The sequence below is a fragment of the Lissotriton vulgaris genome, chromosome 6 (genome assembly GCF_964263255.1).
Source record: "Lissotriton vulgaris chromosome 6, aLisVul1.2, whole genome shotgun sequence".
In the NCBI taxonomy this organism is placed as follows: Eukaryota; Metazoa; Chordata; class Amphibia; order Caudata; family Salamandridae; genus Lissotriton; species Lissotriton vulgaris.
The window spans coordinates 1,113,688,753-1,113,711,804 of record NC_141694.1 but is presented as its reverse complement, the minus strand read 5'-3'; the positions used below and the strand labels follow the sequence as shown (position 1 = coordinate 1,113,711,804).

General features: G+C 46.1%; 1 protein-coding gene across 1 annotated transcript in view; it reads right to left on the bottom strand.

Moving 5' to 3' along the window:
- The window catches only part of LOC147708507 (uncharacterized), a 381,831-nt gene that overhangs the window by 228,632 nt on the left and 130,147 nt on the right, over positions 1 to 23,052 (bottom strand). The window contains exon 4 of the mRNA XM_086927193.1: positions 15,231 to 15,406. Within this exon, the coding sequence (XP_086783319.1) occupies positions 15,231 to 15,406 (176 nt within the window). The remainder of the gene's footprint in view (positions 1 to 15,230; positions 15,407 to 23,052) is intronic.

The window sequence follows — 23,052 nt, the reverse complement described above, 5'->3', positions numbered from 1 at the left end:
GTGTTAAATTTAAATTTTAAATCAATGTACAATGATGAAATGGATATATATTTTTAAATGTAATGTACCTGGAAATTTTGTATCGAAAAAATCTTTTATTCTGATATATGTTTATATTTATTTGTACGTTGCTTTTATGACAATCGTCGAATAAAGCTTGTTTGACTTTTTGACATTTGTGAAGGTTTCGTGTACTTTTTGATGTGAAATAGTCCCCATGCACTGCAGCTACATCACTGCATAGGAGGCGGAATGATACACCAAATGGTCATTAGCATAAGGTGAGAGAGAAAACCACTACTTTTCGAGAGGAGCCAAAGCCCACTATAGGTGTATGTTAGTGTATTGGTAACCATGGTCATCAATTCATTGAGCTGTGAACCAGACGTAAAAGAGGTCTTTAACTTCATAAGCTGATTTCTGAAAGTCCTTCATAAGATGAACTCTGGAAATTGGTTTACAGGGTACACTAAAGTCTTATATTTATTATCTTGGGCACAGGTTCGAGTTAATGGAACTCTTGAACCCCGTCATGATGAAAAGGGCCACCACACAGGGTTGACCTCTGTCCCCACTCTTATTTGCACTGGCAATGCTGCCCCAGGCTGAATTAATCAGGATGGACATTATAATGGAGGGCTTTTGATGGGTGGATTAACAGGAAAACTGCACATCTTTATATGTGAATGACATTCTTATCTCTCTTTGGATTCCCCATACAACCTGAACCTGCATAATGGAAATCCTGCTACTCTATGCCGATTCGGTGAGCTTAACAGTTAATGGGACTACATCTCTATGGGTGCCCCTCGGCCAAATTGTTCGGAGAGATGTCATGGAAACCACTGGTTCTAATACTATGCCTGGTTTCAGTACCCCTGGTTACAATACAGACTGGTAGCTTAAAATATCTAGGGATTCCCATTTTTATGCATGAGCATCACACATGGAATATCAATATCTCCCCTCTACTGAAATACAGGGCCGACTGGGAACTAAAACCGTCCCCGGCAAAGTGCAGCTCGTCCACCCCCCCCCCCCCCCCCCCCCCCCTCTCCAGCGGGGGTTGTGGGTACCACCCTGCTCTTTGCCAAGGCCGGTTTCCGGCCGATTTTGTTACAGGGCCGATTTTGCAGATATGCTTGCAAAAATGGCCCTGTAACACAAACGGCCCCTAGGACCCAAAACCGGCCCCCCACCCGTGCGGCGCACCGGGGGATTGCCCGGTGCCCGCTACAGCCAGTCCGGCCCTGCTGACATAATTCCATCAAAACATCGACAAATGGACTGTACTTCCGTGTAAATAATGGGCAGCATAGAACTTTTCAAAATGATAGCTCTTCTGAAATTACTATATGTTTTGCAACATTTTCCTCACACAATCTATTTTTGACAAACTGAAAGTCACTCATAAGGAATTTTTATGGCTTGGTAAACAACCAAGAATAGCTTGCACAAAATGCACACTTACAATGGAGGGCTAAATATTGCAAATACCCAACTCTATTACTTGGCCGCCCAACTCATAATTATTAATAAATGAATGTTCGGCTGAAGGAAAAATATGGCATATTGATTGGAATTACCTTATTTTCAAGAAACAAACCCAAACAAGAAATACACTCAAACAGTCTAAAATCCTTCGGTATCTTTCAAAGGCTACTATCAGGGTTAATCCAGGATGGCATAAATCCTTGTCATATTTTGTCTGGTTTAAACGATTCACATTGGAAACCCTACTATGGCAGGAGGATTGGCTTCCGACCTTTGCGAGGGCCCTGACTTTAGCTCTGGGGATCTTCTCGGAATCCCAAACACAAAAGATATATGGGGCAGGGACACCATAACATTGTTCACAGATTTATCGGGGAAATCCAGCTGCATAAATCACAGGTAATTATTTTAGATTCCTTCAATTAAGGCACATGTTGGAACCACTACGACCCATCCAGTAGTGCGCCAGGAGGCGAGTTTGCAGAGTGGTGGAGAAAGGGGGTGTGGCCTCCAAAGTCCTCTCAGCAATCAACCTGTGTGGGACTTACTGGAGGTAACAGAAGGGTTTGTTGGCCCACAAGAACCCTCAGCATCCAACAGGAATTCATTCCCCAACCAGCAGTGCGCCAGGAGGCAATTTTGCAAGTGGCGGAGAAAGGGGGCTAGGCCTCCGAAGACCTCTCAGCAATCCCACTGCATGGCACTTACTGGAGGTAACAGGAGGGCTTGTTGGCCCTCAAGGACCCTCTGGACCCAAGGGGACTTCCTCCCCAAACCAGCAATGCACCAGGAGACGCATTTGCAGACTTGCCGGTCTTTTTAAAAAAAAGAATTATTCGGAGAGGGGGTCGCTTGGACCCTACATCCCTGGGCCAATTTTGGCCTGGGGACTCCTTCCCCCGGGGCAGGCCTATTTTGAATAGTGGGTGGGGACTGCGTGGCCCCCATCCCCTGGCTGATTTCTGTCCAGGGACCCCATTCATCGGGACCCGGCCTTTAAAAAAAGTATTGTTTAATAAACTAAAAGGAAGAGGTGCCGAGCAGCCCCCCTCCCACGACGGTTTGGCCCCAGGGACCCCATCCCCGGAGCCTGGCCTCTTTTTAAAATTATTAAAAAAAAAAAAAAATTAAATAATGGGATGGGGGCCACGCGGCCCCACTCCCGAGCGGATTTTGTCCCCAGAAACCCAATTCCCCAGGGTCCGGCCTCTTTTTTTAATTACGGGGGCGGGGGGGGGGGGGGGGGGATCACGCGGTCCCACTGCCAGGCCAATTTTGGCCCCGGGACCCATCCTCAAGTGAGGATACCCTGGTGCCTGGCTTGGCAGTTCGGTCTGGACTGTTCCCATGAGGCACAGGGTCAAGACTGATTTGCATATGGCTGGGTCTAAACTGGGGTGGCCCTTGGATAGGCCTAGACTTATCTTTATGTGTTCCTTGTCGTGCGAAATTGGAATTCATTTCTGTATTTATGCATACAACTCAAATAGTTTGTAAATACATGTATAGCTAGGCTAGATATGGCGGCGAATGACAACTGTTCATATTGTTTTTGAAAAGAACATGTAGTTCCATCTTTCTTCTATGCCACTGAAATTTTTGTCCTTTTCACTGATCAACACTGAGCACCCCTTTTCTATTAGCACATTCCTCCTTGAAGCAACCTCTATTCATCTATACTTCGTGAATATTACTTGAATTCACACCGTATAAATAAGCAATTTAAATCATCAGGAGAATATTTTTGGTCTGCTGCCTGTTTATCCATATGTGCATTTGATGGTTAAATAATTGACTCGGGTGTAAGGAGTTTGCACAAAAATTCTGCTCCAAACTCCACTCTTAACTAATGAATATATTCAACTATGTTATTTGACTGAATTGCTTTTGTGAATAAGGGTTTAGGACCATTGTTTTTTGTATGTCCCTGGGCTGGGCACCCCAGGACATAGGCGGAGCCAGCCCTGGGTGGTCATCCATGGCTCCAGGAGGGGGTCTACGCAGACCCCCTCCTTTGCACTGCACAGCACTGCACAGGTGGCGGTCTCCAGGGCCGCGCGGACCCCCTTGCATCAGGGCCGCGCGGACCCCCTTGCATTAACTTCCCATTTTGCCCTGGGGAGGTGGTGGTCCCCAGGGCATGGAGGTTGCCAAACAGGCAACCTCCGCATTTCCTTAAAATGAATCCCCGGGGAGGTGGTGGTCCCCGGGACTGCAGGGGATGCCATACGGGCCTCCCCAGCACTAATTTTACAAATATCCCTTTTTCCTCGGTGAGGGGGTGCGGTCCCCAGTGCACAGGGTGCCGCTTGGGCACCACCGCATAATTAAAAAACACTGCCCCAGGGATATGGCCCACCCAAGGGCTTCACGAAGCCCGTGCGTCTATTTTTATTTCCCAATTTTGCAGCGGATCCGTGGGTCCACCCGCGAATTTGCAGCAATATCGAATGTAAAAATGTTTTTAAGGTCTGTTGTGGTACCTGTGGGACCTCCCCGACCATATCTGGCGGGGTCAAGGTATTCCTACCCTGACCCCTTTTCTTTTACATTTTTTTGTGGGATTCAGCTTCAAGCCAAGTCCCAAGATGGTTGCCAACATTTGCTGGTTGAAGTGTTGGCAGCCAATCACATTTTAGTAGGATTTGCGAGTCCACTCCAAGGACTCACATCCCCAGATATCCATATATTTAAACTTAGATAGCTCTGAAACTACTGAACGGATTTACACCAATCACAAAAAGCACGCTTTCTGGACCAACATCTAGCTTTCTGCCAATCTTGGTGTAATTCCGTTCAGCAGTTCGGTCTGTAGTCGTGTACAAAAAATGAAAAATTCCCATAGACATAACATGGGTAAAATACATTTTGGGACACCCCTTTTTTCTTTACCCCACTTGACGAATCACCCCAAAACTTTCAACACAGCAACTGAACCAAAAAGGGGATTAAAAAAAAATCGTAAAAATTCATAAAGATTCGTCAAGCGGCGCCAAAATTATTTGCAAAACAAAAAAAAGCTTTTCCTATGGAAACTTTGGTCCTAACTATAACTACCTACATATATATATTTGCGGGGAATCTAATATGGCCTGTATGGAACCAGTTGCTGTCAGTTTGCTGACCCAGGCCCCAAAAAACATGAAACATCACTGCCTGTATGGAAGTGTGAATCAAGAATTCAGGCATTGGAGGCCGAATGATTGGCTGTAAGCTGGGCATGCTGCCTCCAGCCTGAGAGAAACAGGGCTGTTTGCAGTATTTATGTGGTTGGCTGAAAATACTTTGAGGCACATGCTGGAGCACTACAGTGGGTGAAAAGTAGTGTGGAGTGTAGTCCAATGAGGATGTTTAAAGAAGCATGTTCAAAACACGCAGGTTTAATTGGAGCGTTGGGACCCTCCCTTGGGAGGAGTCATTGTTTATGCTGCAAAAAAGACTTGCACTGAATTTCAGAGTTCAGGTTCTCACAAATAGGTACCTTAGAAACTTGATGTCGAGCCCATAGAAGATGTCTTCAAGAGCGAGTCAAGTTAGCAAGGACCATTGTCTGTCTGTGTAGGGATCAACTGATGTTTTAGAGTAGTGGCTCCTAATTTTTGACTTCTGAGAGACCCCACTTTATCATTACTGAAATCCACAGACCCCCACTAAATCATTATTGTAATCTGGGGACCCCCACTAAGTCATTACTGGAACTCAAGGTCTTCGGCATAAGTATTTTTCATGATTTGAACGGCAAAACAATACACAAAAGATACAGAAATAAGCAATCATCAAACAAATACACGAATGATTGAAAATATTATGCAATTCACAAATATAAAAAATACAATTTTAATAGGCAGGTTGGAGCGTTTCTAAATTCAAATGAGCCATTCATTGTCCATACTATATTCTGTTTGATGTACTACCACTGCTCCCATAAACCAATCATTCTGAGGATAATAACTTAATTTTCAGCCTCCAGTTTCAAATTCCTTCACAGTACGTTTTAAGATTTCCAATTGTACATTTTGCTTTTTTTTTGCAGACACTTCATTAATCTGTTAATATTATTTAATTTTATAAGAAGATAAGAAGGCTTCGAGGCCCTCCCAGGGGCCCCCAGACCACAGCCTAATAATCATTAGTATTGTGTGGAAAGCCACAAACTAATTTAAGAAAAGACCGGTTTGTTTTAATTCCGGGGATGTGGCGACTGCTGGTTGGTTCCAACTGCCTATCCTCCTGTACTCGTGGTTGCCTCTCCTCTATGCTGTACGAAGCTACACTATATTGGAGAGCCCACCAGAAAGAGTGTGAGTTCCACTTCAGTGAGCAGTACACTTCAAACATTAGCTCTCTTCACTGTGATTCATGACAGTTTTCCACTTCAGTACTAAGGCTGGTGGGTCAATCTGCAGTTTCATCGCATTTTAAAAAAAACATTTTGTGTGCTGGGTAATTTTGTACTTATTTTTTTCAGACATATGCTTGCCACATTTATAAAGCAGTGTATATATTATTTTTATTACTTTTAAATCTTTTAATATATATTGGATCTGTATGCAATACACAAATATAGAAATTAAAAACCATTACTAGCGGGCCAATGCTAGAACAATGGGCTTTTTAAAGATTTGTTCAAAGATGAGGACACCAGAGATCTAAGTGAAGGTTTATGGTTTTAACCTAGCAACACTGAGGGGATGGTCACAAAATCAGCAATATCCCTTAGTGACTGACAGCTGCTTGAGCAAAAAAGTATTTAGGGGTCCCAAATCACTAGTAAAGGAAAACTCCCCTCACCAACAATAAAAACACAGGCAAAATTCCAACTTTGCTGTATGATACCCGTAGGTATGTGTTCTTCTGATGTAATATCTTATAGTTATATATAGAATAGAATATATAGAATAGTTATTTCCTACTAATGTGTGCCGTCAAATTTTTCTGGAGTTAGAAAAGCGAAATCCATTGTGAGTAAATGTATTTGTCCAGATTTAATGGAGAGAAGATGTTCACAGTAGCCTGTTTCTAAGCATTTCAAATGGTGTCATGTAAAATTTCCTAAAGAGCAGGTGTACTAAGTGATTATCCCAGGATGCAGCAATGTGGTGAAGTAGTAAATCTGTGCCTACAGCACTGTCGTTCCATTGCCAGTGCTGACAGTTTAGCCATTCGACCACTTTTTCTGAATTATGTCATCATTTTAGAGGCGTCTAACCCGACACAAAGATATTGACAAACAAAAATTCAGTTCTTTGCTTATGGACTGCTAAACGTATTTTTTTAGAAAACAAAAGTGATCATAAAAAAAAGACATCTACCTGACAGTCACCAAAAAGAGGAGCTCTCTGGGGGAGACAGTTACAAGCATTTTATACCCTATTTGAAAAGTTTCAAGAATAAGGTCACCTGGACTTAGGTTTCTTTTTTAATAACAAGCAGATACAAACATTACATTTTGTGGAACTCTGAAATTCAGAGCAAGTGACCTTCAAAAGTACATGCGTAGGATAGGAGCAAGGCTTCTACAAACAGTCATTTTCTACCTATTGTAGTCTAGTGGTGAAGGCAGAGCTGTTGGTTAATAGTCTTACAAAAATGGACACAGCATGTTGCACACTTAAGACAGTAGCATGACTTTACTTTCATTGTAGAAGAATGAGAAATGTGAACTGCACTTGTGTTTTCAGCTCAGAGCAATTCTTGGTTTTCTCACACTAATAAGACTCAAAAGTGTTATTTGTTGTTATTGTTTTTTTGGGGGATGGGGGTGGTGACTCTGTACCCATTAGTGTAATGCAGCTGACCCATCTGGGAGGGACGGCGAAGCGTGTGCACAGGATTATTCCATCCAATGCTAAAGTTGTGGTTGGTCTGAAAAAGTAAGCGCAACCTACTCTTTGCGGCAAGTCCAGTAAAAATGAGAATTTCTTGCAAATCTTCACACATAACATAGTATCCCATATTATACCCTTTCAACGAATGCCATGTGATATATAACCTGTGCAGTGGTCTTCAGTAGGTTCATGCAGGCTCTCACCAGAAGCACCAGCTTTACACCACCCCATCACTGTTTTCTGGATCACCTCCTATGGTGCAAGGCCTGCAGATCTTGGCATGGTATATACGCATGCCAAAATTTTCAACACTGCACGTTTTGTTTGGTGAATATTAGGTCGTCTTTGCTGTTCTTGAAGTTCATGTTAATTTTAGGTTTCAGTTCAGGGCACAACTTGCTATGTTCTTTGTAAAAAAAGAAACCCGCAAAATGTACCAGGGAATTGGGTTTGCCATGGTTGCAGTGGGGATTAAATGGAATACTCTTAAACTCTGCAGCTTTGAGATGTTGATGTTAAAAGCAAACTACAATGTTTTCCCATGTAAATTTCTGAAATCCTATCTCCAATATTTAAGGCCTTTTTATCAGTGCATCTTTTGCCTTTTGGACTGAGTAACTGTGGTTCTTAACTTGCTACTATCTTCCCTGCCATTGTCACAGCTTGCTGCGCTGGCATTTTGTACTGGACTCCCTACTTCCTCTTAGAAATGCTAAAGGCGCTTTTTCACCCATTTCCCCAAATAAACGACAAGCTTTTTGTAAGGAAGGAACAAGGGGTTTGGTTTTGGAAGAATAAAAGAGTCTCACACAGTTATCTTAAGGTATACTGAAATGTAGGACTGCAATGTATTATGAGACTTTATCTTTTATTGTACAGTTATTTATTGATTTAGAATGTTCTGTTATTACCTTTGAGCGGATTACGTTGGTCCTTTAAAGATGCACAAATCACAATATAAATCTCTGGAAGTGTTTGTCGTTGCGTGTTGGTGGCATTCCCCCCTTTTAACTTTTTAAATTTACTAAATACATTTTTTAAATTCATTAATTCATTCCAGCCAATACAACCTTACCAGGTGTCATGTGCACAGGTGTATGTATAAGTTCATTGCAGTGTTTCTGTTATAAAAAAAGAAAACTAATCTTCCCTTTCAACCTTTGTCCCACCCCTCTTCTCTCTGAATCATCCCCATGCTTTCTCACTACTAAGAACCCCCAAACATCCTTCTCAAACTTTCCCCTCCTTTTTAGCCGTCACCCACCTAACAGGCACACACGACCACTACCTACAAAAACAACTTAGTACTTTCCCTTACAATCTATTCCCATCATTCTATCCCTACTCTAAATCTAAGAACACAAGAAATCAAGAGAGAGAACAGACCTTTTCACAACAATTTTAATTCTTTAATAAACCTTCACTTGAACTTAAAAAAGAGAGAGAACAGACTCAACACAACTACTGCACAAAGAAAACAAACAAAAAACAACATCTTTCTAATCTACTATTAACCTCTAATCTTGGGTTCTGGAGTAGAGTGCTACTCACTGCAAAGTGCTTTAAGGCTTTGTGAGGCGTAGCAAGTGCTCTATAAATACAATTTACAATTACAATATGTGTTATATTTTCAACATAACAAACAGGGATGTTGTACAGGCGAGCTTACATTATGCATATATACCAGCACCGTATTCAAATAATGATGGAGAAAAAGAACAAATAATTCAACTCAATATTAAAAAAAGCGTTCCGTTTGGGTTGAGCAGTTAATAATAAAATAAAAACATATCTAGTATTACATTACAGTCAGTGCTGCCAGATTTTGAGATGTTGAAAATTGGTTAAGCATTCTGCAGACATACCTAGAAGCTGCTGCTACACACTGGGATCAGTACTGGTGTTTCCATGGGAGAGAAAGCGAACAAGAGAAAGGAAGGATCCACCCATACCCCCTACACAGGTTCCACCAGTAAATATCTATCAAGATCTCCAGTAGTCCTGTCCCACACAGGGGCATGCACCGTTCTACTGAGAACCAACTTCATTAGTCTTCTGTGGTCTATCATTATTTTCAAAGGAAATTGGAAGTCCCTGTAGTAATTGTAGCAGACTAGGATCGCTGAAAGAACTTTTTTTGGGGGAGGGGGTTTTCTGTAAGGTAGTAGGGGTATTACAAAACAAGCTTCATTTCCTTTGACTAAATATCCCCCTCCCTGGTATACGTGACAGGGGAACCTCCCTTATTTTGAACTATCATTATTTTCAGTCAGTCCAAGGAGAAGCTCATTCTGTGTAAGAGTTGAGTTTCTAGTATCTACACCTGTGTTCCGAACTCTAAATACTCAACATTTTGCTTCACACCTCTTAGTGACATCATGTATCTACCTTGATGCACTCCGGTCACTACAGATTACCAGGCAACAGCAATATTTTGCTTAGCAATTACCTAGGCCAGATAATTATTTACATTTACGTTACATGTTTTGGAGCCTAGTCGTAACGCCCGACAGACACATCTCAGGTCTAGATACGAATGGCATGCCAATCACAGCAGAGAGCAGTTTGGTCACAGTCCTTCAGGAAGGCTCCTATCCTGGAGTGGACTAAACCATATAGTAAAACACTGTATTATAAATAGCACATCTACGGCACTAACAATTAGTTCTAGTGAATACTAAAAGGCATTTTGCAGTCAAATATATATTATGTAAAAACACAAATTTTAAAGGCTTAAAACAGGTATTTTGGTATAAACACGTGCAGTTTCTTCTTGCTGAGCCCCAGTCTTAATAAGAACGTTACCTGGTCAGGTCACTTTAATCAAAAAGAAGTTTCATGAAACTGAAAAGCATTCTGAACACTTTTCTGCTCTCTATTAACTGTCATCAATATTCTTCAGAAAAGTCTAAAGGTGAACCTTTAAATTTCAAGGTAGGAATTAATGTTGATGATCAATGTAAAAACAAGTATCAAGTGTTTTCTGCCAACCTGCAGGTCTAGAGGCAGCAATGAAGGGGAACAAAGTAGCTAAAAACATGAAAGGTGGAAGAAACCATGAATACAATTCTGCAAGAGGAGAGCTAATCTTGTAAGACAAAGATTGTACAAAACCAAAAGCTGGTTGGCATCTTTCTACCTGCCACTGTAGGTTCAGCAACTGGATCCGCGGAAGCCTGTGGTTCAATGTGAGCTTTCAGATGGTGCTTTGAATCCACAGAATGGAAAGGGTTCCAGTGTTCTGGGATGAACAGTGCAGTGATGTCACAGTCACTGGACAGGAGAATGTTTAATGAATTGATTGTGGAGTGGTGTGGCTCACTGGTTAGAGGCGGCAGACCCGGGAGCAGAAGTCGGCCGGGACCAGGGTTCAATTCCCGACGCGGCAGGGTCGTGGACTTTGGTCAGCGGACTCGATAATTCTCGCTTCGGTGCCTACTCTAATTCAGGGGTCCCACTCGGCAACTCTGGACATCAGCTTGCCTAATCTCCACAACGGCCCCTCCAACGCCGGGGATGCTTGGCTTCACCTTGGGGACTCCCAGCAGGGACCACCCCACAGGGAAATACAGGACGGGTTCCCCAGTGTTACACAGCGCCAGGAAACCTCCGGGTAACAGTGCGCTTTACAAGCTCAAACATAATAATAATAATTGATGTCATCTTAATGATTAAACAGACCTGCTGTCTGCATGCTCTGACATGTCCAGGTCAGGAATATACCAACTGACAGTGATAAAGCTCATAATTCAGAGAAAGCAAAGTACTGCTGAGTGTTTGTTTGGTGGAAGATGTGATAGTAAGCACTGGCAAAGCCAAAAGATCTGGCATTGATAGCCAGCCTTTTGGCTTTACAATGGATGCTTTATTTTGTCATGTTGAAGCTTTACTGTTAAGTTAGCTGCTGGGCATTTGCCAATCTAAAAAATACTTTAGCTAAAAGCAAAACCATACTTTTAGTCTCAAAAAGCTAACACTGCAATAGCATTACCCGCCACTGAAGGGAACTACTTTATGTGCCGGTGTACTTCTTGTGAAAGGGTGGAATGTCGTCGCTCACTGTGAAGTTAGCCAATGGCTGAAGTGTGTTGGGCCATTGGTCTATTCCGGATGCTGCACTGGGTGGAAGAAATTTGTGAATGACACCAGAGACCAATGGATGAAGAGCGCTGGCTGAAAGCCCCTATAGGTAAACATTATATATTACATTTTAATCAAACCCAAAGGTCGTGTCCTTTCAACTGCTTCTTAATCCATTTCAGTCGCCCCCGCACCTCCCGCCTGCTCCTCCTTACCTGCCTGAGCCTCGCATTCAGCGACGCCCCAGCCGCCACAGGGCCGCCCAGCGACGCCCCAGCCGCCACAGGGCCGCCCAGCAACGCCCCAGCCGCCACAGGGCAGCCCAGCGACGCCCCAGCCACCACAGGGCCGCCCAGCGACGCCCCAGCCGCCACAGGACCACCCAGCGACGCCCCAGCCACCGCAGGGCCGCCGCCGAGCCCCCAGGCTTTCCCGCCGGTTCCCACGAGACCCCGCCCCCCCGGCCACCGATTGGTTCCCGCGCTCCCCGCCTCCCCGCAGACCCTCCCTCCCGGCTCCCCTCTTATGACGCCCCCAGAGCGACCGCGCAGCGGACGCGCGCAGTGGGAGCACCGATTGAGCGCCGAAGGTGCGCCAAAGGTAAGCCCGTCTGCGCCCGTCAGCGCCTGGACCGCACCCAGCGCCAGGACCCCTGGCCCTCGCAGACCCCTGCCCACCCGCCGCACGTACGACGCCGCCACCCTCAACGCACTCAACACCGGCCGAACCCCTGGATGCTACCGAGCCACCCCGAGACGCACCCACGGACCCTTCACCTGCCAGTCCTGCAAGTTCTCCTGCATCCGGACCTGCACTGCACCAGCGCCCAGCAAGCCGAACACCAGCAGCATCCACCTGAAGTGCATCCTGCTCAACACCCACTCCGTCCACAGACACGCCGTCCAGCTCTGGAACCTCCTCGACACCACAGCTCCTGACGTTGCCTTCCTCACGGAAACCTGGATGAACGCCTCCTCAGCGCCCGACATCGCCATCGCCATCCCAGAGGGCTACAAGATCATCCGGAGAGACCGCGACAAGCAGACTGGAGGAGGCATCGCCATCATCCACAGGAACAGCATCCGCATCTCGACCAACACCGACGACACCCTGACAACCACCGAACACCTGCACTTCCAGATCCACACTGACCCCAAGACCACCCTCAGGGGCACCCTGATCTACCGACCCCCGGGACCACGCACTCAATTCAGCGAAGACATCGCTGACTTCATCAGCCCGCACGCCCTCCCCTCCGCTGACTACATCCTCCTCGGGGACATCAACTTCCACCTGGAGAACAACAACGACCGCAACATCACCACCCTGCTTGACAACCTCGCCACCCTCTGACTCAAGCAGCTGGTAACCACCCCCACCCACCTCGCCGGACACACACTCGACGCCGTCTTCTCGTCCAGCAAAGACATCGCCTTCAGCCACGCCACTGGACTCCTCTGGACGGACCACAGCTGCATCCACTTCACCTTCAGAAGGACCACGGTCCACCACCACCAGCAACAGGCTGCACGAAGAAACTGGAACAAGATCACAGCCGACCAACTCGCCGCATCCCTAAGCCAGCACCCTCCCGCCAGCTCAGCGAACCCCAGCCAAGCCGCCGACAACCTCACGAAATGGATCTGCACCTGCGCGGACGAACTCGCGCCTCTGAGGACCCCGCCCAGCAGACCCGGAAGCAAGAAGGCCCCGTGGTTCACCGACGAACTCAAGAGCTCCAAGAAGAACTGCCGTGCCCTCGAGAAAGCCTGGAGAAAAGACGCTACACCGGACAACATGACTACCCTCAAGCTCGCCACCCGAAAGCACCACCAACTGATCCACGCCACCAAGAAAATAGCATTCAAGGACCGGCTGGACAACAACGCACACAACAGCAAGGAACTCTTCAACATCGTGAGAGAGCTCTCCAACCCCAACGCCGGAACCAACGACATCACCCCATCGCAAGACCTCTGCAACTCCCTCGCCTCCTACTTCCACAACAAGATCGCTGACATACACAACAGCTTCAGCACACAAACAACGCTCCCCACGACCACACCAACGCCCCCCACCACCACCCTCAACGCCTGGACACCGATCAACCTCGAAGACACCATCAGCACGATGAACTCCATCCACTCCGGATCTCCAACCGACCTCTGCCCTCACCACGTCTTCAACAAGGCCGACGCTGTCATCGCACCCCACCTGCGGGACATCATCAACACCTCCTTCGACACCGCCACCTTCCCTGAGAGCTGGAAGCACGCCGAACTCAGCGCTCTACTAAAGAAACCAACGGCGGACCCCACCGAACTCAAGAACTACCGCCTTATCTCGCTCCTCCCGTTTCCAGCCAAAGTCATCGAGAAGACCGTCAACAAGCAACTGGCAGCCTTCCTCGAGACGACTGGATCCCTCGACCCATCTCAGTCAGGCTTCCGGGCCAACCACAGCACCGAGACCGCCCTCATCGCTGCCACTGACGACATCCGAACCCTGCTGGACAACGGAGAAACAGCGGCCCTCATCCTCCTGGACCTCTCCGCGGCATTCGACACTGTCTGCCACCACACCCTCGTGCAGCGCCTCATCAACGTCGGAATCAAGGAGAAGGCACTGGAATGGATCATCTCCTTCCTCGCCGGAAGGACACAGAGAGTCCGCCTCCCCCCGTTCAGATCAGAAGCCACGGAAGTCATCTGCGGCGTCCCTCAGGGCTCCTCGCTCAGCCCCACCCTCTTCAATGTCTACATGAGCCCCCTTGCGCCCATCGCACGCCAACACAACCTGAACATCATCTCCTACGCCGATGACACCCAGCTGATCCTCTCCCTGACCAACGACCCCGCCACCGCCAGAGCCAACCTACACGAAGGGATGAAAGACGTGGCCGAGTGGATGACGACCAGCCGCCTGAAACTGAACACAGAAAAGACGGAAGTCCTCATCCTGGGCTCCTCACCCTCCGCCTGGGACGACTCCTGGTGGCCCCCCGCCCTGGGCAACGCACCCAAAACGACAGACCACGCACGCAATCTGGGCTTCATCCTGGACTCCTCCCTCTCCATGACCAGACAAGTCAACGCCGTCTCCTCGTCCTGTTTCAACATCCTGCGCATGCTACGTAAGATCTTCCGGTGGATCCCCACCGAGACCAGAAAGACGGTCACCCAGGCCCTCGTCACCAGCCGTCTGGACTACGGCAACGCCCTCTACGCCGGAACCACCGCCAAGCTCCAGAAGAGACTCCAGCGTATCCAGAACGCCTCGGCGAGACTCATCCTCGACGTCCCCAGACGAAGCCACATCTCCAGACACCTGAGAGACCTGCACTGGCTCCCGATCAACAAAAGAATCACCTTCCGGCTCCTCACCCACGCACACAAAGCCCTACACAACCAAGGCCCGACTTACCTCAACAGCCGCCTCAACTTCTACGCTCCCAAACGCCATCTCCGCTCGACCAGTCACGCCCTCGCCGCCGTCACCCGCAGTGCGACAACAGGAGGAAGGTCCTTCTCCCACCTGGCCGCCAAGACTTGGAACTTCCTCCCTCCCGACCTACGCCTGACCCAAGACCACCTCTCCTTCAGGAAGAAGCTCAAGACCTGGCTGTTCAAGCAGTGCGGCCCCCCCCCCCCCCCCCCCCAAGCGCCTTGAGACCCTCCGGGTGAGTAGTGCGCGGTATAAATGCCTGTGATTGATTGATTGATTGAGTGATCTAAGCCATTTCTTTAATTCCTTAAGTTTGCAACTAACAGTTTTACTTTTGAAGAAATGAGTTCTTCTTACAAAGATCGACCAACAAGGCACACCTACCTCCACGCTTTCCAGAGATGCAGAGCGTCTCAGCTGATTTTTCCGGTTCCCGTTAACCTGGTGCTCTTGCATGTATTTGCTTGATTCTGCATTCGCAGCCTGTAGTTCGGGCCTTGAACGACGGCCATATCGCTTGCTTCCCTTCACAAACTTTGGTTTCACTTCCTCTGGAATAACTGGGGGTGAAAACATTATTTACGGTTATTGATAAAACCAAGAACTGATCTGTCACTTAGTAGGTTAGCAGTGCATGTAACACAAGAATATCTCAGAAACTCAGCACTATATAATGACTTACTACATCTATTTATCAGCTACGGTGTTTCCTCTAAATTCTAACCAAGTACATTAGCACAGTGCTACAGGGATCAGTTACCCCTAAAGATATCAGTTACCCCTTATGCTGATCACCTCTGACCACCTCATTCAAATTTGCATGGCAATGAAAATTCAACCTAAAATGGGCAAAGGCATTTGTTGAGGACATCATGTAGTTCTCATATCCTAAATAACTGAGTTTTCCTTCCCAGAGCCTATTTGAACCCACCTACAAACACCTTTGTGCCTTTGTGCAGTAAGGCAGTTTCTCCTTACATGCTGCTCAGCCATTGGTACTTAACAATCATAAACAAGCATTGTGTGTCGCATCAAAGTGACATGAGAATTGTCCCCTTAAATTACCTACTTCATCCTCATTCTACTTCACAACAGTGAACCGGAACTCCCAGTTGTGAGCTGAGTTAAATGTAAATGTTGTATTACTTGTATAGCGCCCGAATCACCCCACATGGGGTCTCTCCGGCGCTTGTACGAATACCGCTGTGGAACCCTTCCTGGCTTTTTCCCTGTGTGGCACCCACTCCTGGGCACCCCCAAGGTGCAGCCAGGCATCCTAGCGTTGTTGGGGCCGTTGTGGAGATTAAGCAAGCTATTGCCCAGAGTTGCAGAGTGGGACCCATGATTGGAATAGGCACCGAGGCGAGAATTATCAGGTCCGAGGAAATTGAGCCCAAGACCCGCTGAGGCAGGAATTGAACCCTGGTCCCAGGCCAGACCTCTGCATCAGGGTCTGCCGCTCTAACCATTGAGCCACACTTCTTCACAGTTAAGGTTAGTAGAAGGTTATCTGTATGAAAAAGAAAACATCAGAGAGACACAACTTTACGCTGTACTTAATTGCTTTTCTCCTCCAACTGGACGCATCTTACGATTTCCAAGCTGTAGGAAACAATTTGGATACGGGGTTTGTTTAGAAGGATGCTTTTTGAACTGTATCTAGATCGCAGGCTAAGATGTGACTTTCTATTGATAGCCCAATATCTAACTCCTATTCTCTTCAAAAAAACTGTACGTTTTCACTTAACAGTTGTCATCAACTAAACTACCCAATGCAGGGTTGAAAGCCCCAGTAGCTTTGTCCCGCCTTACTTCCTATTTCAAAATTTCTTACTGACTTGGTATTTTTCTTGCACAGGAAAGTTGCTTCATGGGTTCCATGGCGAAGGTACTTCCATTATCTTTGAAACAAGCTGTTCATCAGGAAAGAACTCTACTCAGCTGTAGATGGGTGGTGGTGGTGATACATGGTTTAGTGTGGGGAGGGAACTGATTTATACTCACACAGGACAGCCCTTTTTTCCTGCACCTCCTAGTTTGGGGCCTGCCTCCTGGCCCCCTCAGATCGATCTATGTAGTGTGCCATGATTGATGGTACCTCCCACCTCCCCTAAAGTGTAGTGTGTGTCTTAATATAATTTCCTAAAATGTATATGAAGGGTTAGAGTACCTCACACTGTGAATACCCAAGAGAATATATAGCCACAAGAAGGTGGGTTTCCATATTAGACAGTACAGGCTTTGAGATGGTTGTATCCCTTGTACCACTACATGTCCATGTGCTGTGCATTCACTCTCACACCTCACAGGCCACCAAAGCCAGGTTACTGTGTGTTTGGATCAGATTCAATAAAGTCTTAGTGAAATAGGAAATTACTTTGTGCTCACCTCAATGGATCACACCAGTTTGGCAAGGTCATGTATCCTCGACAAAGATGTAGTGTTGATGAGGCAGTTTATGGTGGGTTGAAAAGTGAATAATAAATTGTGGAATTTCTGTTGCAAACAAAGCAAAGACATGAGAGCAGATGGGTTGGAGAGGAGAACATTTGCAGATGAGCTGGAAACCGACAGCTCTTTTCAACTGTTTCATGACAACAGTGAGACGACTGTTGTGATTACACTATTAAGGTTTTTACAACTCAAAGTTTTATCAAATCCACAAAACACACATCTAATTGTGTGTGTTAAGGTCCTTCAGAGAGTAAACTATTCCTTTTTTACACTCCCAAATGTGGTCCGTGAAAGCTCTCAAGGGCCTATGCGATGTTTCTTCTCAGCTATTATATATCATTTTATTTGGAGTTTTCCTCCTTCACTTTGCTTAGTGCTGTGTCCACTTGCTTGAAAAGATCTCCAAGGGCCTGAGTAGAGCTGGCTCCCTGTTAAGAAGTCCCAGGAACAAAAGGACTTCACCCCCAGCTTCCCCCCTGAACTCTACTGAGAAAGTTCTGTCCTTCCTAGAGTGCCTGGGCCAGTTGTGGTGCCTCTGGAAGTTGTACCTGGTGTTGGGAAGCTGGACAAGAAGAAACTAAAGACAATCTGCAAAGTTTCACGCTTCGCTCGCTTGCGGAGCGCATCTCTGTCAGTGCAAGGAAATTCCCGCTGGCGCGAAGATGGAGCTTGTCGCAGCCCCTGTTGCAGCTGCAAGAACCGACGCATCCTTCGTTTGCGGAACGCATCGCTTCGTTGCGGAAAGAGTACCATCGCTGCGAGTACCGTTGCAGAGCCTGTTGTCACTGGGTGAGATCGTCGCACCATCGCACCGCTTGCTTGCGGACCACATCACGTCGCTGCGAGAGTCGTCGCAGAGCCATCGCATCGAGGGGCCGCGAGAGGAGATAGACGCTGCGCATCGCCGCCGCACCTGAGATTGTCACCATCCCGAGATGCTTCCAACGAAACCTGCGCACCGGAATTCATACAAGGTATTGCATCCCTCCCCATACAGACCGGAGTCACCGCAACACGCCTGCTGCGTCCAGCGAGGTTGTCGCATCGCCTCCCCAGAGTCTCAGGAGTGGCGCATCGCTTGTTTTTCAACGCTGCAGCTTTCCCTTGGAACTTTTGTCGCATCTAACGGTACTTTTGGCTAAAACGTGACGAAACTGTTGATTATTTCAACACAATCTTAAGAACTCTTTTGAAATCATATCCTTGAACTATGTATGTTGGATTTTTGTCGTTTTGGTCTTGTTTAGTTTAGATTAATTAATTCTATTTTTTCTAAACTGGTGTGGAGTCCATTTGTGGTGTTTTCACTGTATTACTGTGAGTATTGGTACAAATACTTTATTTATTTATTTATTTTAGAGTTTTCTATAGCGCGAACTTGAACCGATTAGGTTATCAGAGCGCTTTACATAGCACCAGTTCCGTTACATGTTATCACAGCAGTTTACATAGAATCAGTTACGTTACACATTTCACATATACACATTACACATATAGATATTCCTATTTGGACAGTGTATTTCTGTCTTTCTTCTCTCTCTTCTTTCTCCCTGGTCTTCTTTTATCTCCCAAAGACTAATGATGGAAAATAAGTTGTGGTCCGCAAAAATGAGCACCAGTGCCCACCAACTGCATCCACTGCCATAAAGTAAGTTTCAATTCTGAGGTTTTATAGACAATTGCGTCCGATGTTTTAGATGTCTAAGTATATGGTATTTCTGTCAGACAAACTTAGTTAAAACGTAGCATAGCACTGAATATCGAGATCCTGGCTGTATAGATTGAAAGGCCTGCTCTTTTGTTTTGTCTGTTTTACACTTCGTAGTTTGTAGTCTAATGGTGTTCTGGCTACTGGTGTGCCAAGAACCATTTTACATATTGCCTTGGATAAGCCTGTCTGCTCGTGCCAAGCTACCAAAGGGGTGAGCAGGGGTTATCCAAAGATTGTATCCCCCTTATCCTGACTAGAGGCCAGGGTCCCTATTTGTCACAAATACCTACCTGTGTCAACTAGAGACCCCGAAATCTAAAAGTGTCTCTCTGAATTCTTGAGTTGCATGAGTTCTGTTGAAGCTGTTATGTAGATTTCGAATCCGAGGTGCATTTTAATGTTGGGAGTGAGCCGTGAAAGAAATGGGCTTCATTCCCGAGGCTTAATTTCTGACACATTTCACAGAGAATCGCCGTAGGCGAATGAGTCTGGGGCGGATCTCAGTCACTGGGTGCATGGTGCCTTGAGCCTCCTGCGTTTTATATGCATCACAGTATTACATTCTGTGTGACTGGCGAGATGCCTTCACTTCACGTCTTTCTGTCGATGTTTTATCATTTTCATAATTTCAAAAACACAAAGGTTTAAAGCAAAATTCGTGCGCAGCGAACGCAAATCCACCCATGCAGCAAAAAGAAGACATCAAGCGAGTAACCCGGACTACTCTGATCCTGACTACTGTGACCCTGACTACTTGGACCCTGACTACTGTGACCACCTCAAAGCTAGCTGCAGACAGTTCCCTGACACCACATCACTGACAGGCACAGAGGCACATGTGCAAGAATCTACACATCACACAACAAAGCGCCAAGAGGTGAAGGAATGGCACTTTACACTTGACATATATACTAGCCAATAGTGCTTGTAATACAAAAACATGATGGCGCTTACTATTAGCCACAAACACACAGGCCTTCAACTGCTCCATCACCCCGAACCACAGCTCGAAGTGGCGGCTCAGCCAGTTAAGCACTCGCTGCTGACATCTGGCGAGACCAGCACATCACATGTGCACAACCCAGCCTTTCAATCTTCCGAGGTCGCCAAATGGCGTGTTATAAATCCGGGCTTATACAACACTTGCAGACCTCACAAACTGGAGTAAGAGGCGCTATAGGAAAGGTCATTTTTTTATAAAGTGCTGAATTAACTGCCCAAGGAGGACAAGAGAAAGCCTTGAAGTGCTTCCTGTGCGGCATGTGGTGCTTTACATATTTATTTATTTATAAAGTTTTATATAGGATCGTTGTGTTACAAGTTAAATCAGATACAAGAGCATAGTAATGTACAGTACACATAAACAGCGTTATGCATTCCGCATAAGGCCTTCTGGAACCGAATTTCAAGAGTCCTACAGAAATGGCCCCCCACTAGGTATCATACAAGCATTCGCATTTGCATAAAATACAACTATAAGGCCGCCAATCAAAATTCTGCAGTACAAAACAAGGGCGAGGAGCTAAGGCTCCCCTCAACCCAGCCTGGAACCGCACCCATCCAAGAGACAGAAAACTTCAGAGCGCCCATCTTCAGGAAGGCCTTGGAAAAGAAGGGGTGTATTGCAGATGAAACTTTGCACTGGCCCAGAAATACAGTGGATGGTTTTCCACCACGCTTGCTGCTTGTGCAAAGAGGAGGGCTCCTTGTACAAACAGTGGCAGCACCAATATAAATATAATTAAAATGGATTCGTTCTACAATAGCTCTTTTTACATGATACAAAGTGGGAAAATACGCTTTTCCCTTCGAAACGTGAAATACCACTATGTGTTCACCCAGCCCTTCATTTAGCACTCAGTGCCCTCGGAGTGAAAATTAGTCTGTTCTATTGGTTTTAAGGGGTTATTCAAAGACTAGGATGTCCATTTGAATGTATCTGTCACTCTTTTAAAATAAAATATAATGCAATGGTTACACATATTTTCCTTGTAGTTAAAACCATTTTGTACCTTTTATGTAAATTTTTCTGTAATATAGAAGAGAGGAAAATGTATTTGCTCCCATCCCTTTCCCAGCAAAATCGTGCGAACTCCGTTTCCCTGTTAAATGCACCAGTGAAAATTCAGCATTATATGAAGGTCACCATGGCTAGCCCGGTTGCGACTGAAGACGAGCCTCACAGGTCGTCCCTTAGTAAATGTTGGAGCTGTTGATTGTTGGGAACCGTAGGGCTGTATGCGGCAGCGGGTTACGTCTTCCAGGCCAGACCATGGCAAAGGGGGCGGCCGTGGGACCAGGCACAGTCACGCAGATGATGTTTAGTCTCTTTGAGTAGGAGCAGACTATTAACATGGGTAGGCGGGAGGATGGGAGGGACCTATCTGTCAACCTGATGGCTGTAATGAGGGTGAGACTCGATGTTCAAGAAGAAGCCCCATTAAAGCGAACAGAGAATCACTTTTTGGTGGATGACCCAGGTTTGCAAAGGGAGTGCTCCTATGGAAGTCTACGGAGTCATGTTAATAACAAGCGCTTGCAGCCGCGGTTGTGACATAGACTTTTCTCTTTTACAGACGCCCCACTTGGACGGGCTCACTTGCTTTCCTTCTGAAGTAAAAGATTTCTTATCTTTATGGGGCCATGTGTTCGGCCCCATAAAGATAAGAAACCTTTCACGGCAGAAGGAAGGCAGACAAGCCCGTCCAAGTGGGCCGTCTGTAAAAGAGAAAAGCCAACGTCACAAAAAGCTCTTTCCCAATGGCTGGTCGCCGTTTAGCATAAACGGTGACGCCAGCCAATGGGAAAGAGGGATGGGGCTTAAAGCCCTTTACTGAAAGCCCTCTAAATCATTAAATCTCGCCAGCGCAACTGCGCATGTGCACAGCCCATGGCAGCCGAGACCTAAAAAAGGGATGGTTGTACACTAACACTAGTTTATTGCACTTGCATCAATAAGGTCAGGGGGACGTCCGTGTATGAGCATTTTTTATATGTCCTTTTATTTGGTGTAATGTCAGATGTCGTCAGGAGTCAGAATATGTTTTTTAATTTTTTTTATTATGTGTATGCGCAAATTTACAACAAGCTGCTCACCAGTTAAAACTGATATTAGCATGCTTCTCAATACAGACTGATCCACTTGAAGATACATAAGGAATATGCTACTTACCAGTATGCATCTGTTCTTGGCATAGAGGGCTGCAGAGTGGTACATTATGAATAGATCGCCATCTGGTGTTGGGCTCGGATGATTGCACTTTGTTTTTCTCTTGGAGAGTCTTTTGTATCTTGGTGACTCCTCCCTTGGTTGGTAGTGCGCATGGGCATCGGCTCCATCCTTAGATTGTTTTGCCATAGTAGGGTTAGATGGAGTAGTATAGTAGAATACAGATAAGAATGCCCATGTAAGTGTATCTAAATAAGATAATGTTGGAACAGACACAGGTTTCCGGGGAGGCTGGGAGGGCATGTACCACTCAGCAGCCCTCTATGCCAAGAACAGATGCATACTGGTAAGTAGCATATTCCGTTTGAGGCATATGGGCTGCAGATGGTACATTATGAATAGACTATACAGCAGTTCTCTCCCTAGCGGTGGTCGCCCGTGTCTGTTGCAACTGTTTGAAACAAGGTTTTTAATACTGCTTGTCCCACTCTAGCTTGTTGTGTTGTGTGCACATCTACACAATAGTGTTTTGTGAAGGTGTGCGGTGTAACCCAGGTAGCTGCTTTGCATATGTCATCTAGTGGAATGTTTCCCAAAAATGCCATAGATGCTCCTAGTTTACGTGTAGAGTGAGCTCTAGGAGGAACAGTTAATGTTCTCTTTGCCTTTAAGTAGCATATTTGAATGCATTTTACAATCCATCTGGCAATGCCCGCTTTGGAGATGGGATTGCCTTTATGTGTAGGAGAAAACGCAACAAATAGCTGTTTTGTCTTTCTGAAAGTTTGTGTCCTTTCTATGTAGTACAATATGGCCCTTCTAACATCCAATGTATGTAGTGCTCTTTCTGCTACCGTTTGTGGTTTTGGAAA